The sequence below is a fragment of the Passer domesticus genome, chromosome 4 (assembly GCF_036417665.1).
Source record: "Passer domesticus isolate bPasDom1 chromosome 4, bPasDom1.hap1, whole genome shotgun sequence".
Taxonomy (NCBI): domain Eukaryota; kingdom Metazoa; phylum Chordata; class Aves; order Passeriformes; family Passeridae; genus Passer; species Passer domesticus.
Genome location: NC_087477.1, coordinates 26,423,480 through 26,443,543, shown reverse-complemented (window position 1 = coordinate 26,443,543; position 20,064 = coordinate 26,423,480). Strand labels below are relative to the sequence as shown.

The following is a 20,064-nucleotide window of genomic DNA, read 5'->3' as shown; positions in this document are numbered from 1 at the left end:
GATGAAGTGTCTCCTGCTGCTGTTTCCTAAGGTTCTCAAGCCCTGGGTTTTGCGGGAGCTCCACTGGCACTGCACAGGGCACATCCAGGAGGAATGCCCTACACCAGCTGCCAGCAGAATGCAGCAATATTCCCAGCACTGCAGAGAGCTGACCTCCCTGCTCCACAATGATTTTCAGCACTAGTTTTCTGGGATGAAGGAGTTGCTACCATGGAGCTCCTGCTTCATCAAACAAAGGCATTTTGTTTCCCTTGGCAGGTTGAACAGTGCAGATCAAGACCAAGGGAAAGCTGTCACCTCCCCAGCATGCCATAATCTGGCCCTGTTTTCCCTTGGGAAAAGGAAATAAGGGGCCTAGGATGCAATGTAGTATCTCAAAATTGGGAGGGGGGTTGAAAGAGAGCCTAACTGGGCTACTCTGAAAAAGTAAGGTGTGGCTTTTTTGAGTACTTCTGCCAGGAGACAGAAAAATGAAGTCTGGGAGGTAGAAAAAGGCAGCAGGCAGGGACCAGGATTTTGCACATAACCTATGAAAGACAAAGCAGCTCAGTCTGTAGAACTAAACTCAGCTGCTAGGAGAATAGGTCCAGGAGGACAAAAAGTTAATTTTGAGATAGGGAGGAATTAATGTGACCATGTTGTAATTTTCTGCACAGTGAAACCACTCTAAGGGAAGGGTAACCCTGTAGATCAGGGAAAGGACCTGCAGCAGTATCCAAACCCCTGCTCACAGACAACATCTTAAACACAGGAGTGGTGGAAAAAAGGCATTTGTAAGAGTATTTGCTCAGGTTTGAGACAGGAAATCCACTGAAGCACAGACAGAAACACATAGCCATTACCAAAGAAAGATTAGAACAGGAAAAAACCTCTTATAAGTTTTGTTATCACACTGTTTTCAGTATGCTTTTGATAATTAGTAAAAAACATTTTTCCTTGCTGTTGTTGGTATACGAACAATGCAGTAACATCATCAAAATTATTGCACATTCTTACAGTCACAGAAAAAAAATCAAGAAAAATGCTGAATAAGCACCAAAGAAGTTAAGAGGTTTCACTATGTGCGAATTTGCTTTCACGATGGTGTAACACATTTTTCAGTATTCAGGAGAATGCTCATTAAAAAAAAAAAACAACCCAAAAAAACCCAAAAAACTATGCAATAGTTGAAACCTTAACATTTTTACCTTATGGTATTCTACTAAAATTACTGTCATCATAAAACACCCACTTTTCTTTTTTCTGTGCCATAAAATAGGCACCTCCAAACCCCAATTTAGAATGACAATAGAGTTTATCAGCTATTAAGCACTTCTTCAGGATAATCCCACTTTAAAACTTCTGAGATTATGCAGCTGCCAGAACTATAAAAAGGCTGCACATTTCCAATGTTTTCAGCTAATCAAATTAAGAGACTGAACTATTAATATTCTGCTTACCTCCTAAATTCATTCCAGCTTGCAGACATTTCTGTAATCGACAGGCTGGGCAGTTCTTCCTCCGAATCTTATCAATTATACAGTCGTTCCTTCCCGCACACAGGTAATTGTGCTGGCCTGAATGAAGCAAAAATAAAATGTATTATTATTAGAGGCTGTATTTACATAATTCCAATTTGTTCTTCTCTGCTGCTTTGTTCTCATTTTGAGATTCTTATTACTGAAGACACTTCAAACTCCATTCTTTACCCTTTCCAAATGATCTTGGTGAGTTATCATGGGTGTTTATTATGAGCATCTCTTCTTTTTAATTTGGGAAGGAGTTTTGGTGTCACCCTCAAGAGAGAACTCATTACTTTTTTTTTTTTTTCCTAAACAGGACTGGAATTTTTCTTCTAATGAAAAACAAACAACTGGTTTGAGATTTTTGAGATCTTCTTAGGTGTGCTGTATCACAGAGCAGTCTAACAGCTCTAAGTTTGAGCACATTCTCATGCTGAAGAAGTTCAGGATATAAAGCAGAAATGCACAGCAGAGGTTAACTTTCCCCATATACTCCACTCTCTTCAACCAGGCTAAAGTCACAACTATATTATTTAATTTCTGTAAAGCCCCACAGAAGCACTCCTGAAGAGACAGCAGGTATTTAATGCAGAAGGGAACTACACAGCAACCAGGGAAACAGGCTGGCATTTCAGAACTTGGGACTCAAAAGGCATTTTGCTCCATGGAGGAACACAGGTGGAGCAAACCAATGCAGTGTCTCAGGCAAGAGCACTATCATGTGGCCTTTTCAAAGCCTGGTGCTTGAATTTGATGTGGAAGAACAAAGGAAGCTGCAAGGGTTGGTGCAGCGTGACAGCAGAAGTGAGAGGAGATTCTTTTAGCTGCCTTGATCCAGACGTGGCACACAGGGATCTGGGGTGGCCAGAACAAATGTGCACAAACCCAAGAGATGTGCAAATGAAGTTGCAGCCAACGACCAAAGGAAAGAGCAGCTGTAGGAGAGGAGGGGAAGCCCTGGAAGAAGTCAGGAGCAGAGCTGCACTGGAATGAGCAGGGGCTGACGTGCAGGGAGAGGGAATGAAGATGCAGATAAATCCACAAGGGGACAGAGCTGATGTAGGACAAGAGGCATAAAATATGTCTGCCAAGCTATTTTCCACAAAACTCATTTGCTTCCACGGGAAAGATAAAGAGAATATTCATGGCACACAGGAGACCTGGCTTCTGCTTTGGGCTCTTTCAGGAATTTGCCTTAAAACTTCAGCTAAGTCATTTTCTATCTCTGCACCTGTCCTCCTTTCAGCCTTACAATGTATCTAGACAGTGAACTGAAACTTGGGATGTTTCTCGAATCTCTTCTGAGCATCTCACACAAAGAAAAATGATCTCATTTGAGTGAGTGAAGTGCTACAGTAGTATCACAAAGGTATCATCATTTAGATAATGCTTTAGATGTTTAAAGAACAAGCAGATGGGCAAGTAAGGGTTTTATTAAGGGACTTTACCTAGCACTGTGACACAGATGAAAAATAACAAAACTTCAAAATAATTGAAGAGTAAGTAACACAAGGCATAAAATCAAGTTGTACAATATAGTGACAGCACCAGGATCTATCAGCTGGCCTTTAAGCAGGCCTGCTAAACAAGAAAAATACAACATTCTCAGCTAATCACAAAATGAAAACCTGGGTATCACACAATGCTTAATTTGTTATGTGATCAATACAAAAAGACAAGAAAGAAAAGAGTCAACTTAATTCCTCTTTATATTTTTGCTCTGAACTGACTTGAGCACATCCCCTAAAGAACCACCACACAGACAGCACGGAAGTAACATAAAAGGAGAAAACAAAAGCATTTAAAATTATTATATACACATAAAGATGGTTTACATGTCCTTACAAATACTGGCATATAATTCTTTTTCTGGAGGGAGAAGGGAAAAATGGTTATTTTCTGCCAGGAATGCAGGTGCAGTTGCTCAGTACTCGTACAATGTCCTTTGTACATCAGACTACTGCAATACCATTTTTAGGCTTCCACAGGCGGGTGCAGGCTATTAATAAGACAAGTCAGCTCCAACACTGCAAAATGAACCCCTTTGCAGAACTACCCTGAAGGCAGTTTGTGCTAAAAAAATGTATACCTGTTAAGTCAACATTTTTCACTACTGCTTTAAAAATCTAATGGGTTTAATACAAAAGTTCCCATTTATAATCCAGGATAATTACTTGGATTGCATTTTTAAATGTTGTGGTAATGTTTGATTCTAACACTGTCACAATGGGACTTCCTAAGAAATATTTCCACCAGAGCAGAATATTCCATAAATCACCCTTCAAATTCTTTTGGTAGTCTGCAATTATTGCTTTGTGACCTATCTACTCTAGATCAAATACTTTCAGAAAACATAACTTAGTAAAGGTTCATCAATTTTTGAATCATGCATTTCTGAGTAGTAATGTATGGTACAAAATCTATAACTAGCTTTTCCAGTAAGCAAGGCAAACAACAAACAAAATCTTCACAATTTTTAAAATTTCTAGACATTCCTTAAAAACCACAGCCATCATAAAGTTTACATTAATGAAAGTAACTTGAAAATACTTTAAAAAGCCAGAATAGATCAACATTCCAACAAACCCCCTATGCAGAGTACAGCTATAAAATAATGAACAGTTTTTCATTTAACATCTGCAATGAAAAAAAAAAATGCTTCAGTCTTCCATGCAATCAAATAGGGTTAATTTCAAATAAACTGCTTTTGTAAAGTAAGTCAGCAAAGCAAAGACACCCATAACAAATCAGTATGTCCCATCTGTGCCTCACAAAGGCCCCTCAACTTCAGGATCAAACCCAAACCTGACGTATCTGGAATTGATGCAGTGCTCTCAGGACCTGCAGGGCTCTTCAGGACCTCAAAGAGGTGGAGGAGGCCACCCTGAAGAGAGGCTGATGTTTCTGTGCTGCGAGATCTCCAACTCGTGCAAGAGATTTATTGATCTGCCTTGTGCAGTTTATGTTTAGCTTAATCCAGCTGTTCTTTTTATCCCGTTCAATCACCCACAAGTGGGCTGGAAAGTGACAGAGCAGATATTGAATTCTCATCTCCCATGTGCTAAATGCATTAAGATGAAAGTAATTTTTACTTATGCCATCATTAAGAGCACTTAAAGCAGCTAATTCCTGTTCCATCTGAAATACAAAGATACCAAAGATGTGAGGAAAGTTTTCCTGTTCTAAATAAATAACGAATATGTAACACACAGTTACACATTAAGAAGAAAGTGAGATCTTTTCTCTTAGCAGTAGAGCTAGAGGAATACTCAAGTTTGCATTTTCCAGGTTATTGTGCCACCACATACCACAAAATGACACAACCAAATGTACACACAAAAATATTTTAATGTTTTCAACCCTCTCACCTCGAAAAATTCTGTAATTCCTTGCTTTTACAGGCTTGAAAAAGAAAACAAAAGGGAAGTATTCATTAAATTCAGTCTTATCTCTTACTGAGTTTTCCTGAATAAGCAAAATTTAGCAATAAAGAAGGGGAGGAGAAAAAGCTGTTCTTATTTGGCTTAGGAATTACTGCCAAAATGAGGCTACAGCAGAAGTTGTGCCTTTCCCCATTTTAAAACTCCACTACAGTGATTGAGTCACCAGTCCCCAAAACTGACTTGGCTAAGATAAACTTATGTATGTGTGCAGAGCACTGCTGCACTCCAAGGGCTGCCATGCTTCCCAACAGGTAAGGCTGCAGAAGGAATGAGATGTAGATATTTCTTGTCAGTATTATTTCAGTTCCTGTCTAGGGCAAAATTAGAAAAGCAAAGAAATTTCTGAAACGTTCCTCCTGTTTTATCTTCCTCCTAAAAAAAAAATTATTTCCCTCCAGTTTTTTGAAGTCTAAGTCAGGAATTGCAAGTCATTAATGAGTATTCTACATTTTTGTTCTCTTGTTAAAATAGCAACTACTATGATCAAATGTTAAATTTTGTAAGGAGAAAAGCGTAGTGCTGGAAGAGGACCCAAAGACTGTTTAATTCAAGCCCACTCATAGAAGCATGATAAGACTAGCTTAACAGTTCAGGCAGGTTTTTAGTTTTCTATTTGTATTAAAATCTACTGAGAAAAGGTATTCTGCAACTTCCCTACAACCTACAAGCCCTGTGTGAATAGGCACCCCTGAAGTTGTGGTTTTTTCCCCTTACATTTCCCCCAAACACGAATATTTTGTGACAGGAAGATATATTCATAGTCCCCCCTCATAGACATTCAGAGTAATAGATCACCACCTTCTTACAACAATCTCCTGCCTATCAAAAGATTTATGTTCCCCATCCCTTTGCTGGGCTAAACAAATCCAGTTCTCTCAATCTCTCCTCACAGGTCATGTTTCCTGAATCTGTCGTCAATTCCTCCCATTCTCCTCCAGCCTCTTTCCTAAAACAGGGCACATTTTTCTTGCTGAGTTTCACCATCACTAAAGCCAATAAAATGGTTATTTCCTGCATCTTGCACACACAGCAGCCCTGCTAATGCAATCCTGGACCAGAGCTGGATTTTGGCAATGGCATTAGGTTGTTGACTCACGCTCACTTGTGTGTCACTAACGACCGGCTCCTCTCCTGGGGCACTGCTGCCTTCCACATGTTCTTTCCTGCTTTTACCTGGGCAGGCAGCTCTCTTTGTTCTCTTCTAGGTCCACACACACACACATTCACTGAGGGAGGCAAAGAAAAAGTCCAAAATCCACTCGGGGTCTGATGTCTGAAACAGGAATGTGCCCTGGGTACCAAGGCTGCAGAAATCTCACAAAGGGACAGCAAAGTGAGAAAGCAGGAGCAGCAGCTGAGGACCAAATGAAGCAAAAGTAGCTTGAAAAAAGCTCAGCTTTTAAGACAGTGTATTACTGAGGCACATGAAAATGCATATAAAATGTCCCAATTTCCCTTCTTCCTCCACAATGAGAATTAATACTTTGACTCAGAAAATTGCAGGCAGAGTTGTCTTCTCCCTGCAGGCAGCCAGAAAGCCAAGACTTCTTCCAGGGTTTGAGGAGAGAGGAGCTGGAAGCCACCTCCAGCCCTGCCTTGCAGATCTGCATGCTGAGAGCTAGGATCCCTTTTGCAGCTTCTGGGCTGGAATAAGTGCTTAGGTTCTGGAATATTTCCCAACTGGGAAGATTATCTCCCCAGCAGTGATACATATAAAAGCCTTATGGAATAAAGAACATTTATTTCTTAACACTGTCCCTTCCCTTTACCCACCAGCCTGTCAGACTGCACAAGCTCTGCCTGTGCATCCCTTCCAACTGAGCCACAGACCTTCCCTGCTAAAGACAAAGCAAACAAGCTACAAAAAATCATCAGGATTTTCTAAAGCAAGTCTCTCATCTCGGGAATATCTGGTCAGCAAACAGAACTTAACACCAGGTTTTTCTGCTTTCTGGTAGAGCCCTAATGAAGGGCTTTGCCTCCTACACCAAGGAATCACAAAATGTGCACATCCCAACCTCTTATTTGTGCTCACTGAGCTATGTGATGTGTTCCTTTAAACCAGCTCTGAAACCCTCCCAGGTTTTGTCTCTATATCCATATAAGCTCCTTCAATTACTAAAAATGAAATATTTCTATCTTTTGATGGCCAGTATACAAATGAAATTGCTGGCAAGACTTGTCACAATCATTTTCCACATCCAGAAATGGATTTCCTGTTTGACAGGAGTCATATCGCACTATCAAGGGACAAACTGCATATACCTGAGGTTTTCACTTCACCATCTGCAGCAGGCAGGTACTCTCAAATAGATCAACATCATAAGTATGATGACGACTCTTTTCAAATTTCAGTTTTCACAATGTCCCTATTTCTTGCAATAAAAAAAAAAAGCCTGCTAGTCAATGGAAATGAGAACTGCATCTTCATTTCAAATGTCCATTTGGTATACAGTTGAGGGCGCTTTTTTTTGTTTTGGGTTGGTTTTTTTTTTTTGCCTTTTTTTTTTTTTTAAAGCAGTTGACAACTGCCCAGCAACAGCAGCCTATGTTTGCAGTCACTATTTTAGGCTACATCACATGTCAATTACATAACCTTGTTTTACTGCTCTTGAACTGGTTCGAACAACCTGGGAAAGAGATTATGGCAGTCCCTCCCAGCCGGCCATCCATCCACACACTCCAGCAGGACCTGTCCCCCCAGCACAGCTCCAGTGCCTCTCTCCAGGGCTAGTTACTCATTGCCAGACCCACCTGAGACGCTGGATAATTAACTTCCTCAGCTCTGTTTAAACCAGTCCAGTCTGGCCACGCTAAACTAATAAACTTGATTCCTCATGTTGAGATTTATATGTAGCAGAATAAGCTTATAAATGCCACAGCCATGGTACAGGACTTAGATATGAATATTGCCCCTTCATTTTACATAGAGAATGCTCTGGGTTTGCATTTCAGATATTGAATCTCAAGGTTTCCCAAAATTCAGGGTTTATCTCCCTTATTACTCCACAGACCCTATCATTCCCAGACAACACGCTTTTCAGCTGCAGACCAAGCCAGTATCTGACAAGATGACAATATTGGTCTATTATTAACATTATTACAGCATGCTTATAGCATAGGTATAATCTAAATTCTTCCCTGAAACAAGAATTTAAGAGCTTTCCCTCCTTTATAATAAATTAGAGGCTTAATTAAAATTTGTTTTGACTTTGGCAAAACATTCATCAGATCTGGGATATTTCCTGCCTGCTTCTCATTCTAAATTACCTTCTGCTACTTCTAGGTCCCAAGATATCTTTCACTTTCTCTACCATTTTATATTACTGGATTCTTTTTTATCTGCCATTTTAATGATATTTTTCTAAAGTCTCCTTACTTTCTACTCTCCCTCCCTTTTCTTTCCTTCAATAAAATTTGTTTTCCAACCTTTTTTTTTAACTTACTTTCATCCTCGAGACTTTTACCCCTTTCCTGTTCTGTAACTCTTTCTTCAGTCTTCTCATTTACCTTCTAAATGAATTATTTCCTCTGTTCAGCCAATAAATGTGATTTCACAGGGCACATTTACACTGCAGTTAAAGGTATGGCTACACCTGATTGGATACACTGAAGCAAAGAATATTAAAATTACTGATGGCAGGGGATAAAAACTAAGTCTGAACAGAACCCTTTCCTGCAGGGTTCACAAAACCCAGCAAGGGCTTTTTTAAAAGCACAGGCACACAGATGACCTACCAGAGCTTCCTCCAGTGGTGACCACACACACAAAGCTGATTCCCCTTTTTTTCCTGGAAGTGGAGCAAGGAGGGTTGTGTCTCCAGATGCTGGAGACATATATGCAAAAATGCAAAACTTTTTAAAAAATGCAAACTTCATATGCAAAACTTTTTGAGTTGCCATTTACCCACTCCCTACACACACACACCTAAGAACACAGACTCCAGTGCTCTGCCAATCTTTACATGGAGACTGTCTTCTTTCTGCTCCTTCACGTTCTCTGGAAGCTTGCCTCCACACTGGGCTGAGACCAGGCTAACAACAACAATTGGAATGGTCTGGTGACCCTGGCAAAGGAGATGAGAAGTTATAAAAATGATTCTCACTCACTATTTTAAGCAGACTGAAAGGGCACCGATGAGAGGGATCAAGGAGAGAGGAAATTTGGCAAGGGAGCATGGGATGTAGCCCAAAAGAGGCTACTATTTTCTGCAGGAGAAAACCATCCAGCAGGGATGAAACCTGCTCATGGCAGCGAGATGAGAGAGCGCAATGTGAGCGCCTCACATTTAAGGTCCACGTGCACATTTTCTTATGCCATGCTTAAAACACACTGCAGAATTTTGAAAGCCCCTCCAAGCCTCTGTGTGGTGCTCCAGCAATCCTGTTATTCCAACAGGAATACTCCGATATGCCCCAAACTGATGCTGAGACCATCCTCAGGACCATCTTTCAGTTCAGCTTGCTGGAAACCTGAAGACAGCCACATGTCAGACTACAAGATAATTCCCTTTTCAGGTGGTCAAAGGGCATGTTGTTAGCACAGAAGAGGAACAGGAAAAACCTGATCTTTGCAAAGCATTTCTGATTCAGTGAAATCACACAGCACTGGAAATCTCTTTTGGATGAAAACCAAGGAAAAATATCTACAAATACCAAAAAAATCCTGCTATCAAGTGAAATAATTTTGTTTCTGTTTTGAAACTAGTTTTCAGCTCAATTACTTTTGATTTTAGATTATAATGGATACAGTGATACAGAGAGTGGAATTTGAGCTTCAGAGGATGTTTTGACAAAATCACACATCTAATACTTTGCAGCATTTTCTCTCACATCAAGTTTCCAAATTTTCAGTTTGGTTTAATTTTCAACTGAATATTTTGAAGTTTCTAAATGCTGCTATCTGCAGAGGCAGATTTACAAGAGATCATGTTGCATGCATGATGGCTAATACTGCTCTCCCATGCTACAAATCTGATAAGGCATTCTTAACATACTACAAAATTCCAGGTGCTTTAATGGAAAATCTGAACATACAAGAAATGGTCTAAAAGGTATGAAGAGACTTTTTAAAATGAGTGCAATGCAAAAATCTTAAATTGCAACTGAAATGCCCTTCCATTTTTTGCTGACATAAAGTGGTCAGCCAATCTGCTACACGGATACACGATGTAGTATCCTGCTCTACAAATAGCTCACTGTTTCAACTGGATTTCAGGAAACACTCAGTGTAAAATAACATTTGTGTGAAATATCAAGTTCATTTAAGGGAGTGTTTGAGAGTGAGGTGTGGGGGGAGCATTCTGGAATATGGAGCACTAGTTGGTAATGTGAGGATTTCTGAATGACTCTGTGGCTCCCTGAGCCATGCTCCTTCAGTGAACACTGTACTGAACTATTCACCTCTACAAAAATATTTATATTTGCAAGTATACCTGAAGCCTGGTACACTTTATTGATTCCTCCAAACTTCTGTGTCTGCCCCACCATCCTGCTGGTATATTAATGTAACAAATTATCTTTGCAGTAATAACCAAGAGATAACTTCTCATAGGACAGACAGAAAAATCAAAATGCACAGCATTAATTCTGTGTTTTGCACCTCCATTTTAAAATCTGTAATTCCAGGCTGACTCCTTCAATAAGATGCATGCTACTTATAAATTATATTACTAGAAAAATAGGCTGTTTGTTTCACAAAGTTAAACTTTCCCCAACTCTTGATCTCAGTGAAAATGTTCTGTTAATTTTTTTGTTTTTAAAACTAGCTGCCCTTTGGTTTTTGCAAACATTTTGATGTTCAAGTCTGCTGTGCTCTTGCATTTAGCATGCTCAGCAGATCACAAATTTTATTCTGTGTGAATGACACATTATCTTCAAAGCATATTTTTCTCTTGCATTTTTCATGTACAGTTTACTACAGCTCAGTCTGGAAATATGCTAAATTTATAATAATGAATATTATTATGTATAATAGCAACAATTTAAAATATTGCCAGCACATACGTTGTCAAATATTTTCCACTAGAACCCTGGTCAGTAATAATTTTCTTTTAAAGGCTGCAAGCAATACCATCACAAGAGAGACTTTTTAGCACAGTCTCTTGAGATCCCAAACACAGAAATGTTGACCAAAGTAATATCAGATGCTCACCAAAGTGAACTTAAAAATTCTCTGCATTTGTTTGCTGACTTTTTGAGAAGAAGTCTGATTTACCCTTTGAACTATGTATTTGTCTCCCTATTTATTTTCTTCTTTTTCTCTCTCCATTTGTTTTTTATCAGGAACCTCAGCTCTCTGTCACCCAGATAAATCTGAAGAAAGAAGAAAGAGGATTAGGGGGCTGTAGAAAAAAGATCTGACAATTATAATGAAATTTCACAGTATGCTTAGTGTTAAAATACTGTAACAATCTAAACCAAAGAGTGTAAATTCAGAGACTACACCAATTACAATCACTATTTTCATCTTTAATTGGATGAGCACATCTTTCCAAGTACCATTACCCAAAGAGGGTGCAGAATTTCATGGCTGCAGAGCCACAGGTCTCAGTCCACTCCAACCCTTGCTCCAAAAACCCCTAAACAGGACCTGAAAACAAACACTTCATCCTTTGCTTACTCATCCAACCTCAAGAGGCTGAGCAAAGCATCACATAGCAGCAAAAACACCAATAAACCAAAGCTTGGCCTAATTGCCCCAAATTTTACAGGAGCTCATCTCACAAGTAAAACCCCCATGGTTCCCCTCACCCAGGCACATTGGGTCTGGCACCTCAACTGTGGCACAAGAATGACCTCTAAGAGATAAAAAAAGAGATTAATAAATCTGCCATGGTGACAGCCACCATGCAGGGTCCTGGATCCATGCCCTCATTTCTGCACCTTTTCCATAGGAATTGCAATTTGCTTGGCCACAGAAATATATGAAGGGGTGAACTTGCACACTGGAATCATCCTAGGTCTTGAACAACTAAAGCCACGGATGACTTGCTCTGCATCTGACATTTTCAACACATATAAAGTTGCCACTGGGAGTTAAAAGCAAACAAGGCAGACATCTTTTAAAGCACACAAAACTTCTCAGACACGTAATTCATATGCCAGAGTGACATCTTGAAGGGATCAGACCTTCCTTTTTCTACAAGGGAATGGATATTCAGGTAAAACTGAATGTGTCAAATTTCAGCCCCAATAATGGTGGCTACTGAGAACAGAAATGAAAAAGGAGGCATAAGACAATAGAAAAAACAATTCTCTTGGGACATAAATACATCATAACTCAGGCATAAATATAATTACTTTCAAAGAGCACCTTGCCTAATTGTGATAATTGTTATTTCAACATTTTTTTGCTCAATGAAAACTAAAGATGAATTAATATCAAATTTATATCCAGAATTCCCCCCTGGATTAGAGTTGTTGCTCCTCCCTGGTATGTGTCCTCACTCTCTGCATTCAACTCATTTAAAAAGAACAAAATCAGAAAGTCCTCAGTCTATTCCCATTTAACTTCACAAGAGGCAGGTCTGGACACAGATTTTTTTTTTTAAGAGTTCATTTTTCATAATTAGAATTCCAGTAATACTAAGCAGATTGAATTCATTTTAGTTTCCTGCAAGTACCTATTTAATACAAATTGATGTGAAATGAGATGTCATTGCTTACAAGAAATGTATCAACAGCACGAAAATACTTTGGACTAATCTTCATAGAATACAGCAATTTGCTCATTAAAATGATAGAAATCAGCCAGGGACAGAGTCCAATGTCCTCAGGAGCAGCTCCTGGAGCTGAGGCTTGCAGGAGAGGTCAAGGAAGGAATGAGATGATGAGGGTGGTGGTCCCCTAGTGCAAAGCCATGGCAGGGGCTTAACTGCAGTTCCACGTGGCTCATGATGTGTTTCTGCACTCTGGAAAAGGTGAGTTTCACTACTGGCATCAAAAGCAATTGTTTCATCGTGGGAAAATGAGAGTGATTAAAGGCAAAGACCATTCATCTGAAATACACTTTGTAAGTAAAAATGACAAAATCTGCATTAAGAAAGTGGAAATTTTAAAAAGGTCACTAACATAGATAAACAAAATTTGCCCTCTGCTTATGCCAGATTTCCTTGTGATGTATTGCACCCCAGTTTATAATTATGAGAGAATAATCCAATCCTATGCCTCTCCTTATACATCCCAAATTGGTAGGCTGTTTTGCCATCCTCAGAAGTAACTTTGAAACTGCCAGGCAGCAGCATTAAAAGCCTCCCTGAAAATGTGCATTTGTGTCTGAAAACACACAAAGAAAAGATCAAAATGAAAATTAAAAGCAGATGCACTTTATGTACTAAAAGGTTTTTCCACTTTGATAAGTGGATTATAATGAAGTGTGGCACCATGTTTCATACAATTTATTAATCCAGTCCCACTTATTTACACTCTGAAACAGCATAATGATTTCAATGTTGGAGCACAGCCAAAACTCACATGCAGAAATAATTAAAAAGTTATGTGGAAAGATTGGTGGTTGCTGGTTTTTGAGGGGCTTCCAAAGAGACAGACGGACCTTTAGTTAACCAGAAGACCTAAGCTGAAGTAGACAAGGCAAAATGTGGAAGTGAACTCATTTTTGAAAGGGACCCACAAAAAGATAATCAGAGCCTGACTTGCTCTGCCATTACAGCCCCTCCAAGCCTGGAGAGGCTGGTACAGACAGAAGACCTCTCTATACTAGTGCTGATGCAACCAGGAAAAGTCCATTTGCCCAAGTTCAGATGCCTACACCAAGTAAAAGGGGAAGTGAGGCCACCAGCATAAGAAATCCACTATCCCTTTGCAGAAAAACAGTGAGTTGGTTGGCAGTTCCCTCCTGAGCACAGCACAGTCCTCCTGCCTCCAGGAGCATCCTTACCCCTCAGAGTTCCAACGTAATGGTCCCTGAAGGTGCTGAGCCACCCAGCAGATCAGGATACTTCCTTTAAAGTGGAAACACTACTGGGAGATGCACTCATGTAGAAAATGTATTTTATTTATTTACTGATGCACAATGCCCAGTTCATTTTATCCATTACATTTCTTATCCACTAACCCCTCTCTTTCTCTACGCCTCACCTGAAAAGGCTGTTTATACAGTGAGAAGGAAATCTAGAATCCAGTTTATTGTTACTATCTGGCAAGATGTACATGATGAAAAGATCCTATAGCAATTCTGTCATTAAGTATTTCTACAGCAAATTCCTACTGAGGATAAGCGACTGCCAAAATCAGAGTTTATCACACTGTGAAGATATCCTGTGAACTATCAGAGGGACGTCACTGAAGTAGGAAGAAAAGAGGCAGAGTTGCCGCACAAGTATGGACAGAAATGTAATACAAAGAGGTGTAGCAAAATTGGAAGCAAAGACAGGAAACAAGCAGTAAAATTGCAGTTGGAAAAAAATGCTACGGCACGTACCAAGGGAGAAATCCAAAATAAAGAGTTAACAAGGCATAGTAACAAAGCAAAATTTGGAAAGCATCACCGCTGAAAGAGACCTAGGAACATGAGGATAATCTGAATGCAACAAGCAATGTGTCAGAGGTGAATCAAGTGCCATTGAGACCCCTGGCTTGTTCTGTAGAAGCATCACACAGTGGGGCAGGCTGGCACGGCAGTGCTCTCTTCATGCATTTCTTTCACAGCCACACCTGGAATATTGTATGCAGTTCAGGCACTTCATTACTGGAAGATATAAACAAACTGGAGGAAGTCCAGAGAAGTGGAACGGAAATGATTAGAAGCCAGAGGGACTGATTTACCCAGAAAATTTAAAGTAGCCCTTTACCCGCCTGTAGCTTCTCTAATAATTAGAGACGGGAAATGATAACAGTCCAGTTCAAGTCTCCAGTCATGTGCCTTCAGCCCTTTTGTCTTGGGCACCTAAGCATGTGCCCAGCCTTATTACCGAGTAGCCAAAGATTTTTGACCTGATGGAAGAGAGTAAGATGAAGGAAAGGAAAAAAATTTAGGCTACATGCTATCAAAATCCTCCCAGGAATTAATTATGACTAAATGAGCTACCATAAAAGATGGAGATTGCGTTGCTTGAAATTTCACATTTTACTGCTGATAATGAAAAGGTTTATTCACATCTCAAGTTTATTGTCTGTAAAACAACAGGACTGTTCAATAAAAGCAGTTTTACCCATACAAGTCTTTGCCACAAACATATATAGCACCAAGTTATCCTGTCCAGGTAAAGAGACAAGACTAAGCAAACATTTTTACCCCAGACTGTGTAAGCCAGGTGGAACGGTTCTGCAAAATGACAAATTATATCCCAGCGGGAAAGTAACTGGATTAGCCTAGCTCCTCACACACTGACATTGCTGTGAAGTGATTTTTAGGAAGGCAGCATTTTATATAACTGTTGAGCTGTCAGCAGGGCTCTACTGAAAGACACTTTAAAAGTCATGTAGAGACTGCCAGAGCCTGATCCAGGAAACGGGTGATTACCATTCACATAGGTTTCGCATGTGATCTGGAAAAAAAACCCTCAAAGCAACCAAGCACCAAAAAAACTAGCCAAAAAACCAGCAAAGCCCAGCTGCAAACAAGCCTGCTGGGATGCAGCTTGCTATATAATCTCCAAGCAACATTCCAGGCCAACAGCCATGTTTGGGCACACAGAATTCCCAAGCCCCTGTACCAGCAGGCGAGGCCACCCAGAAATGTTATCTTAAATCTTATCCTAACCCTGTGCCCCTCCACTGCCACGTGAAACCCCTTCATATGGCTTGGGCTTAAAACCACTTCTTTATGATCCAAATAAGCCAAGTTCATAGTTTTGCTCCGGAAAAATACCCTGGACAGATCCTTAGTCCATAAATGAGAGACAAAATAGAAGTCTGCAGTGTTTACTGGAAAGTCAGCATTTGTTACTAAAACTGTGCTAGCTATGCATACCTGAATAGCATGCTAGCTGAGGCTTTTGTTTATGCAAGCAATGCAAGCTTTAAGCTACAACTTTTGCAATATTTTTATTAACTCAACATTTTTCTGCAAACTACATTTAGACCCATGGAATGAAATAAGAACAGCACGAAGCGAACAGGTCTCAACTTCAGTGCACTGGTGCCTTGATTTTACCTTATGATTTTTTTTTTTAATGGACGTTCTGCAGCACAGTTTTGAAGGTTTGGCAGAAGGTAAAATGACTGTGTGGTTGATCACTGCTTTGACTACTTACAAAGTCATACTTATAAGCCTGAGAGTCCTACACCAGGGACTTCTTCCCCCCCCTTTCTCTGTATAGTATATGTCAAAATGAATCTGCAAATTGGTTGAAATCTGTCAAAAACCAAATTATCATCAGTGAATATGGTAGGTCTACATATAGTTAAGGTTGCCTGACACTTCTCATTTTAAGACCTCATTTTCTATTGCTTATAACTTTACCGCACATTAGCAGTTAGGGCTGAAATTTTCCATGCTGTGTGTCAGCCTGAGGCTGAATATTATTTTGTGAGAGTAAGAATGTATCAGCTAGAAGCACGGAGCTTAGTGCAAAGTAAGTTTGTGAATAAGGGTAGGGAGGAACATGTTGGTTTTCTCCCGTGTTACATTTTTCACAGACATATTTGAGAAGCTCAAGAGCCTTCACACTTTGAGACAGACCCTTTGAAGCATCACTGCTCTGATACCACAGATGTGCCTTTTGCCATCTCATACATTATCACTTAAAATTATAACGGATCACAGTATAAAATACTGAAAAGTTGCAGTTTGTACGTGACATGATTTGCAAAGGTTTTGGTGGAGGTTGGCTGCCAACCTCCAAAGCTCCCTTCTGCAAAGAGCACGGACCAGGGCAGAGGGTCTGAGCTGAGCTTGTGCTCCAGCCATCTCTTCCATGTGCCAGGCAATGCTTTGGCACAGGGACTACGTGCAGAAAATCCCCATCACACTCTCAAGATGCAGCAAGGGAACAGCTTGGAGGAAAGAGGAATGAGGCACAGGTTGCAAAAGCAAAGGCAAGCAAAGAGTAAGGCAAAAAATAAATGTCTGTTCATGCACTGAGCCTGACCTGTCACTCCCATAGCTTGATTTTTCTGGCTGTTTAACATTTTTAAAAGAGACTGCTTTCCAAGGAGGCGGACATGCAGCTGGCTGGGGTACAGGTCCCCATGTGAGGAAATTGGAACAGGTACCTATGGCTCCCAAGCTTTCATGGTCCCTGGGACTTGACTTGATCAGCCTATCTCAGGGGTGAGCCCAAAACAGCCTGATGCCACCCTCTGCTGCTCTCCATAAGCACAGGGAAAACAGCTGGTGGCAGCCACAAAAACTTATGGATGCAAAAATGTCCCCAAAAACCTGTCCCCAGTAACCTGTTTGTCCCCCAGGTTATGGGTAACAGAAACCTATGTGGTCTCACAGGGCTCTGTCGTGCTGCTGGAACAGAGGAGTGCTGCCGCAAGGGATGGATGTCCCACACATCCCATTTTACCTCTCCCCCTCCAGCAAAAAACCTTCAGAAATGATGACAACCCCTGGCTTGCAATTTACATTCTCTGCTTTTCTAAAACTCTGTAGGAAGAGGAAATGGTGCTCTAAGACCCTAACCACTGAGCAGAGGAGCATATCCCACACCCCACAGCCCTAAAGTGCAGGCTGAGAGGCAGAGTAAACACGCCCCATAGCTGAAGGGAGAAAGACAAACGAGGTTTGTTGCTCCCAGGACATATTTCCTGCTCAAATACCTCCTGCACAGGTAGTGGGCAACTTGTGCACATGTTGCCATGGGTGCCACTGGCCAGCAAGGCCACCCAGCCCAGCAGCTGGCCTGACATCCCATGCATGTGGAGCCTGCACATACCACAACCAGCAAAACTACAGACTCGAGAAAAATAAAACTCAAAATATCCTTCAGCACGAATCTGTGAGCCAGCATCCGTTGGTAGCTGCAGGTAAGGGTTACTCTGGCAGCTGCTGTATCTGCACACAGGAATTAAACTACAGGGCTTGGAAGGGACACGGATTACTGAGCCATCACCAAAACGTTTGGCCTGGGGAGCTCCAGTGCTGCATCCACACTGCAGCTGCAAGAACACCCTCCCGAAGCAGGCTCTGCCGAAGAGAACAGTGTTTTCCAGCAAATATGATTACACTGACTTTAATTAGGTAACTGGCTCAGTGGTTTTGATTGTTTCAATTGGGTAAGCATGTGACAGGGATTGATGTATAATTAAGATGAATTTTAAAGATAAGTGTTCATGCTGAAGCGGTGGAGCGGACACATTTGTCGCTGCCCGAGGACGAAAGAGTAGAAGCACAAGTGGGAAGAGCTCCTCTCTCCGCTCAGCCAGTGATTGCTGACCTCTGTTTTTCATTATTCCTAGGAAGTGGTCAGTTAACCCTCATCATGAAGCAATAAACCGTGACAGAGAGCACTGATTAATGTGCTGCTCCCCAACAGGGTCAGGCACGAGGAGAAACCCACGGTGGCTTCTGGCAGTTTTAAATGGCCATTAGTTATAGTTGTGCAAAATGGAATTAACCCAGTTAATCGAGCACTGAGCAGCCACGCTTCTGCTGAGGTCAAGGGTTCCCAGGAAACAAAAGGTACACCATGTTTACATTCAGGGAAAAACACCTAAAAACTCCCTACAAAACCCCAAACCCTGACAGGCTGATTAATAAAAATGAATACTTGCAATAAATTTGACTAAATAGTGAATAAGCATAATACCTGCACTGTACATATTAACTGAGAGAAAGTCCCAGAGTAAAGGACAAAAGGAAAGCAACAGATTGCCTTCAGCAGCCTACTGAAACATGCTCCAGGACAGCTGCTGTACTGCAGCAGGTGGCCCTGTTTAGACCCCTGTCCCCAAAATTCTTCCTGACTGCCCTCCCTTCTAATCAGATTTGTTATTCTGCCCCTTCACAGGCTCATCCATGTGGCCCCTGTGTCCCTCAGGCCTGGGTTGTCACACTTATTCCTCACATTTCCAAGTCTGCTGTTTGTAAACCCTTCTCCCATGAGAGCCAGAGAGCTGAGGAAGCACAGAGAGCAAATGGTAAAAGCCCAGCAGAAGGACACAATGTTTAGCAGGAGCTAAACATGCACATGCCAGCTCAGTGTGTGACAAAGACATGACGGGCCTGAGCACCAGGGCTTTTTTCTGAACAAGTATCTTCCTCTCACTTTAATCTTCTTTTATTAGTATTGGCAAGTGCCAGTGTAAGGCGTGACCTCTATGTCTGGAACAGGAGAACTGTTTTTGCTGTGGCCTGCTCTGTGCCCCTTGATGGATGCCAGAGGCCCTTCTTCCCTCTTTCCCTAAACCTTTGTTTCTGATTCCAGCTGAAATCTTACATTTGTCCCACAATTGGGTGGAAATAATTTAATTCTAAGGATTTCCCACATTTTTTTCAGTTGACAACCTTTGTTCAAAGTGAAGCCTCCAAGAAATTCCCAGGCATACTGATTTTAGGATTAAGGATTGCATAATCCCCATAATGCACTTGCATATGGATTTTGGATTAGTCCCACTTGCATTATCTGGCAATACCTCAGATCCACCTTTCCCTGTGGAATCTGAGTGGGCACCTTGGGCTGTAGAAGCACACACAGCATTTCCCACCTTATTTCTTGTGGGAAACAGGTGTTCCTGCATTGTGAGTTTGTTATTGAAGGCTTCAAGGACACAAAGAATGGCAACATTAACAAGGACCTTCTCACTTTCTTTGTGGAATGGTAATAGAAAATACAGAGTGTGAGAATGGCAATAGGAAGGGCTGAAATGAATTTCAGAAAGATGATACTGTCCTTCAGTTTTCTATTTCTGGAACATTTTCTAACTCAATGGAAAAAGGGATGCTCAAGTAAGCAAATTTACCCAAATGTTGTTCAAAACCCCTCTGCTGCTCAACCCTGTTTTGTCTCATTACAGAGCTTTTAGCATGTACTAATACATATGTTTTGCTTGTGCTTTTATGTCTTTCATTTTTTCATAAGCTTTCCATGAAGGATCTTTTATTATTAAACAGTCAGTGAAAGAGCTCATCCTTGCCATATTTCCTCTTCCTACATTGAAATGAATAATTTACATGGAATAATTGCTAGGTATTCTTTCTAAATTTCTTA

At 40.8% G+C, this 20,064-nt stretch overlaps 1 protein-coding gene across 2 annotated transcripts in view; it reads right to left on the bottom strand.

Annotated features, from left to right (window-relative positions):
* NR3C2 (nuclear receptor subfamily 3 group C member 2) overlaps nt 1-20,064 on the bottom strand; it is a 189,184-nt gene that overhangs the window by 48,420 nt on the left and 120,700 nt on the right. For both annotated transcript variants that reach the window (XM_064416687.1, XM_064416685.1), the window contains one exon: nt 1,440-1,556. In XM_064416687.1, the coding sequence (XP_064272757.1) occupies nt 1,440-1,556 (117 nt within the window). The remainder of the gene's footprint in view (nt 1-1,439; nt 1,557-20,064) is intronic.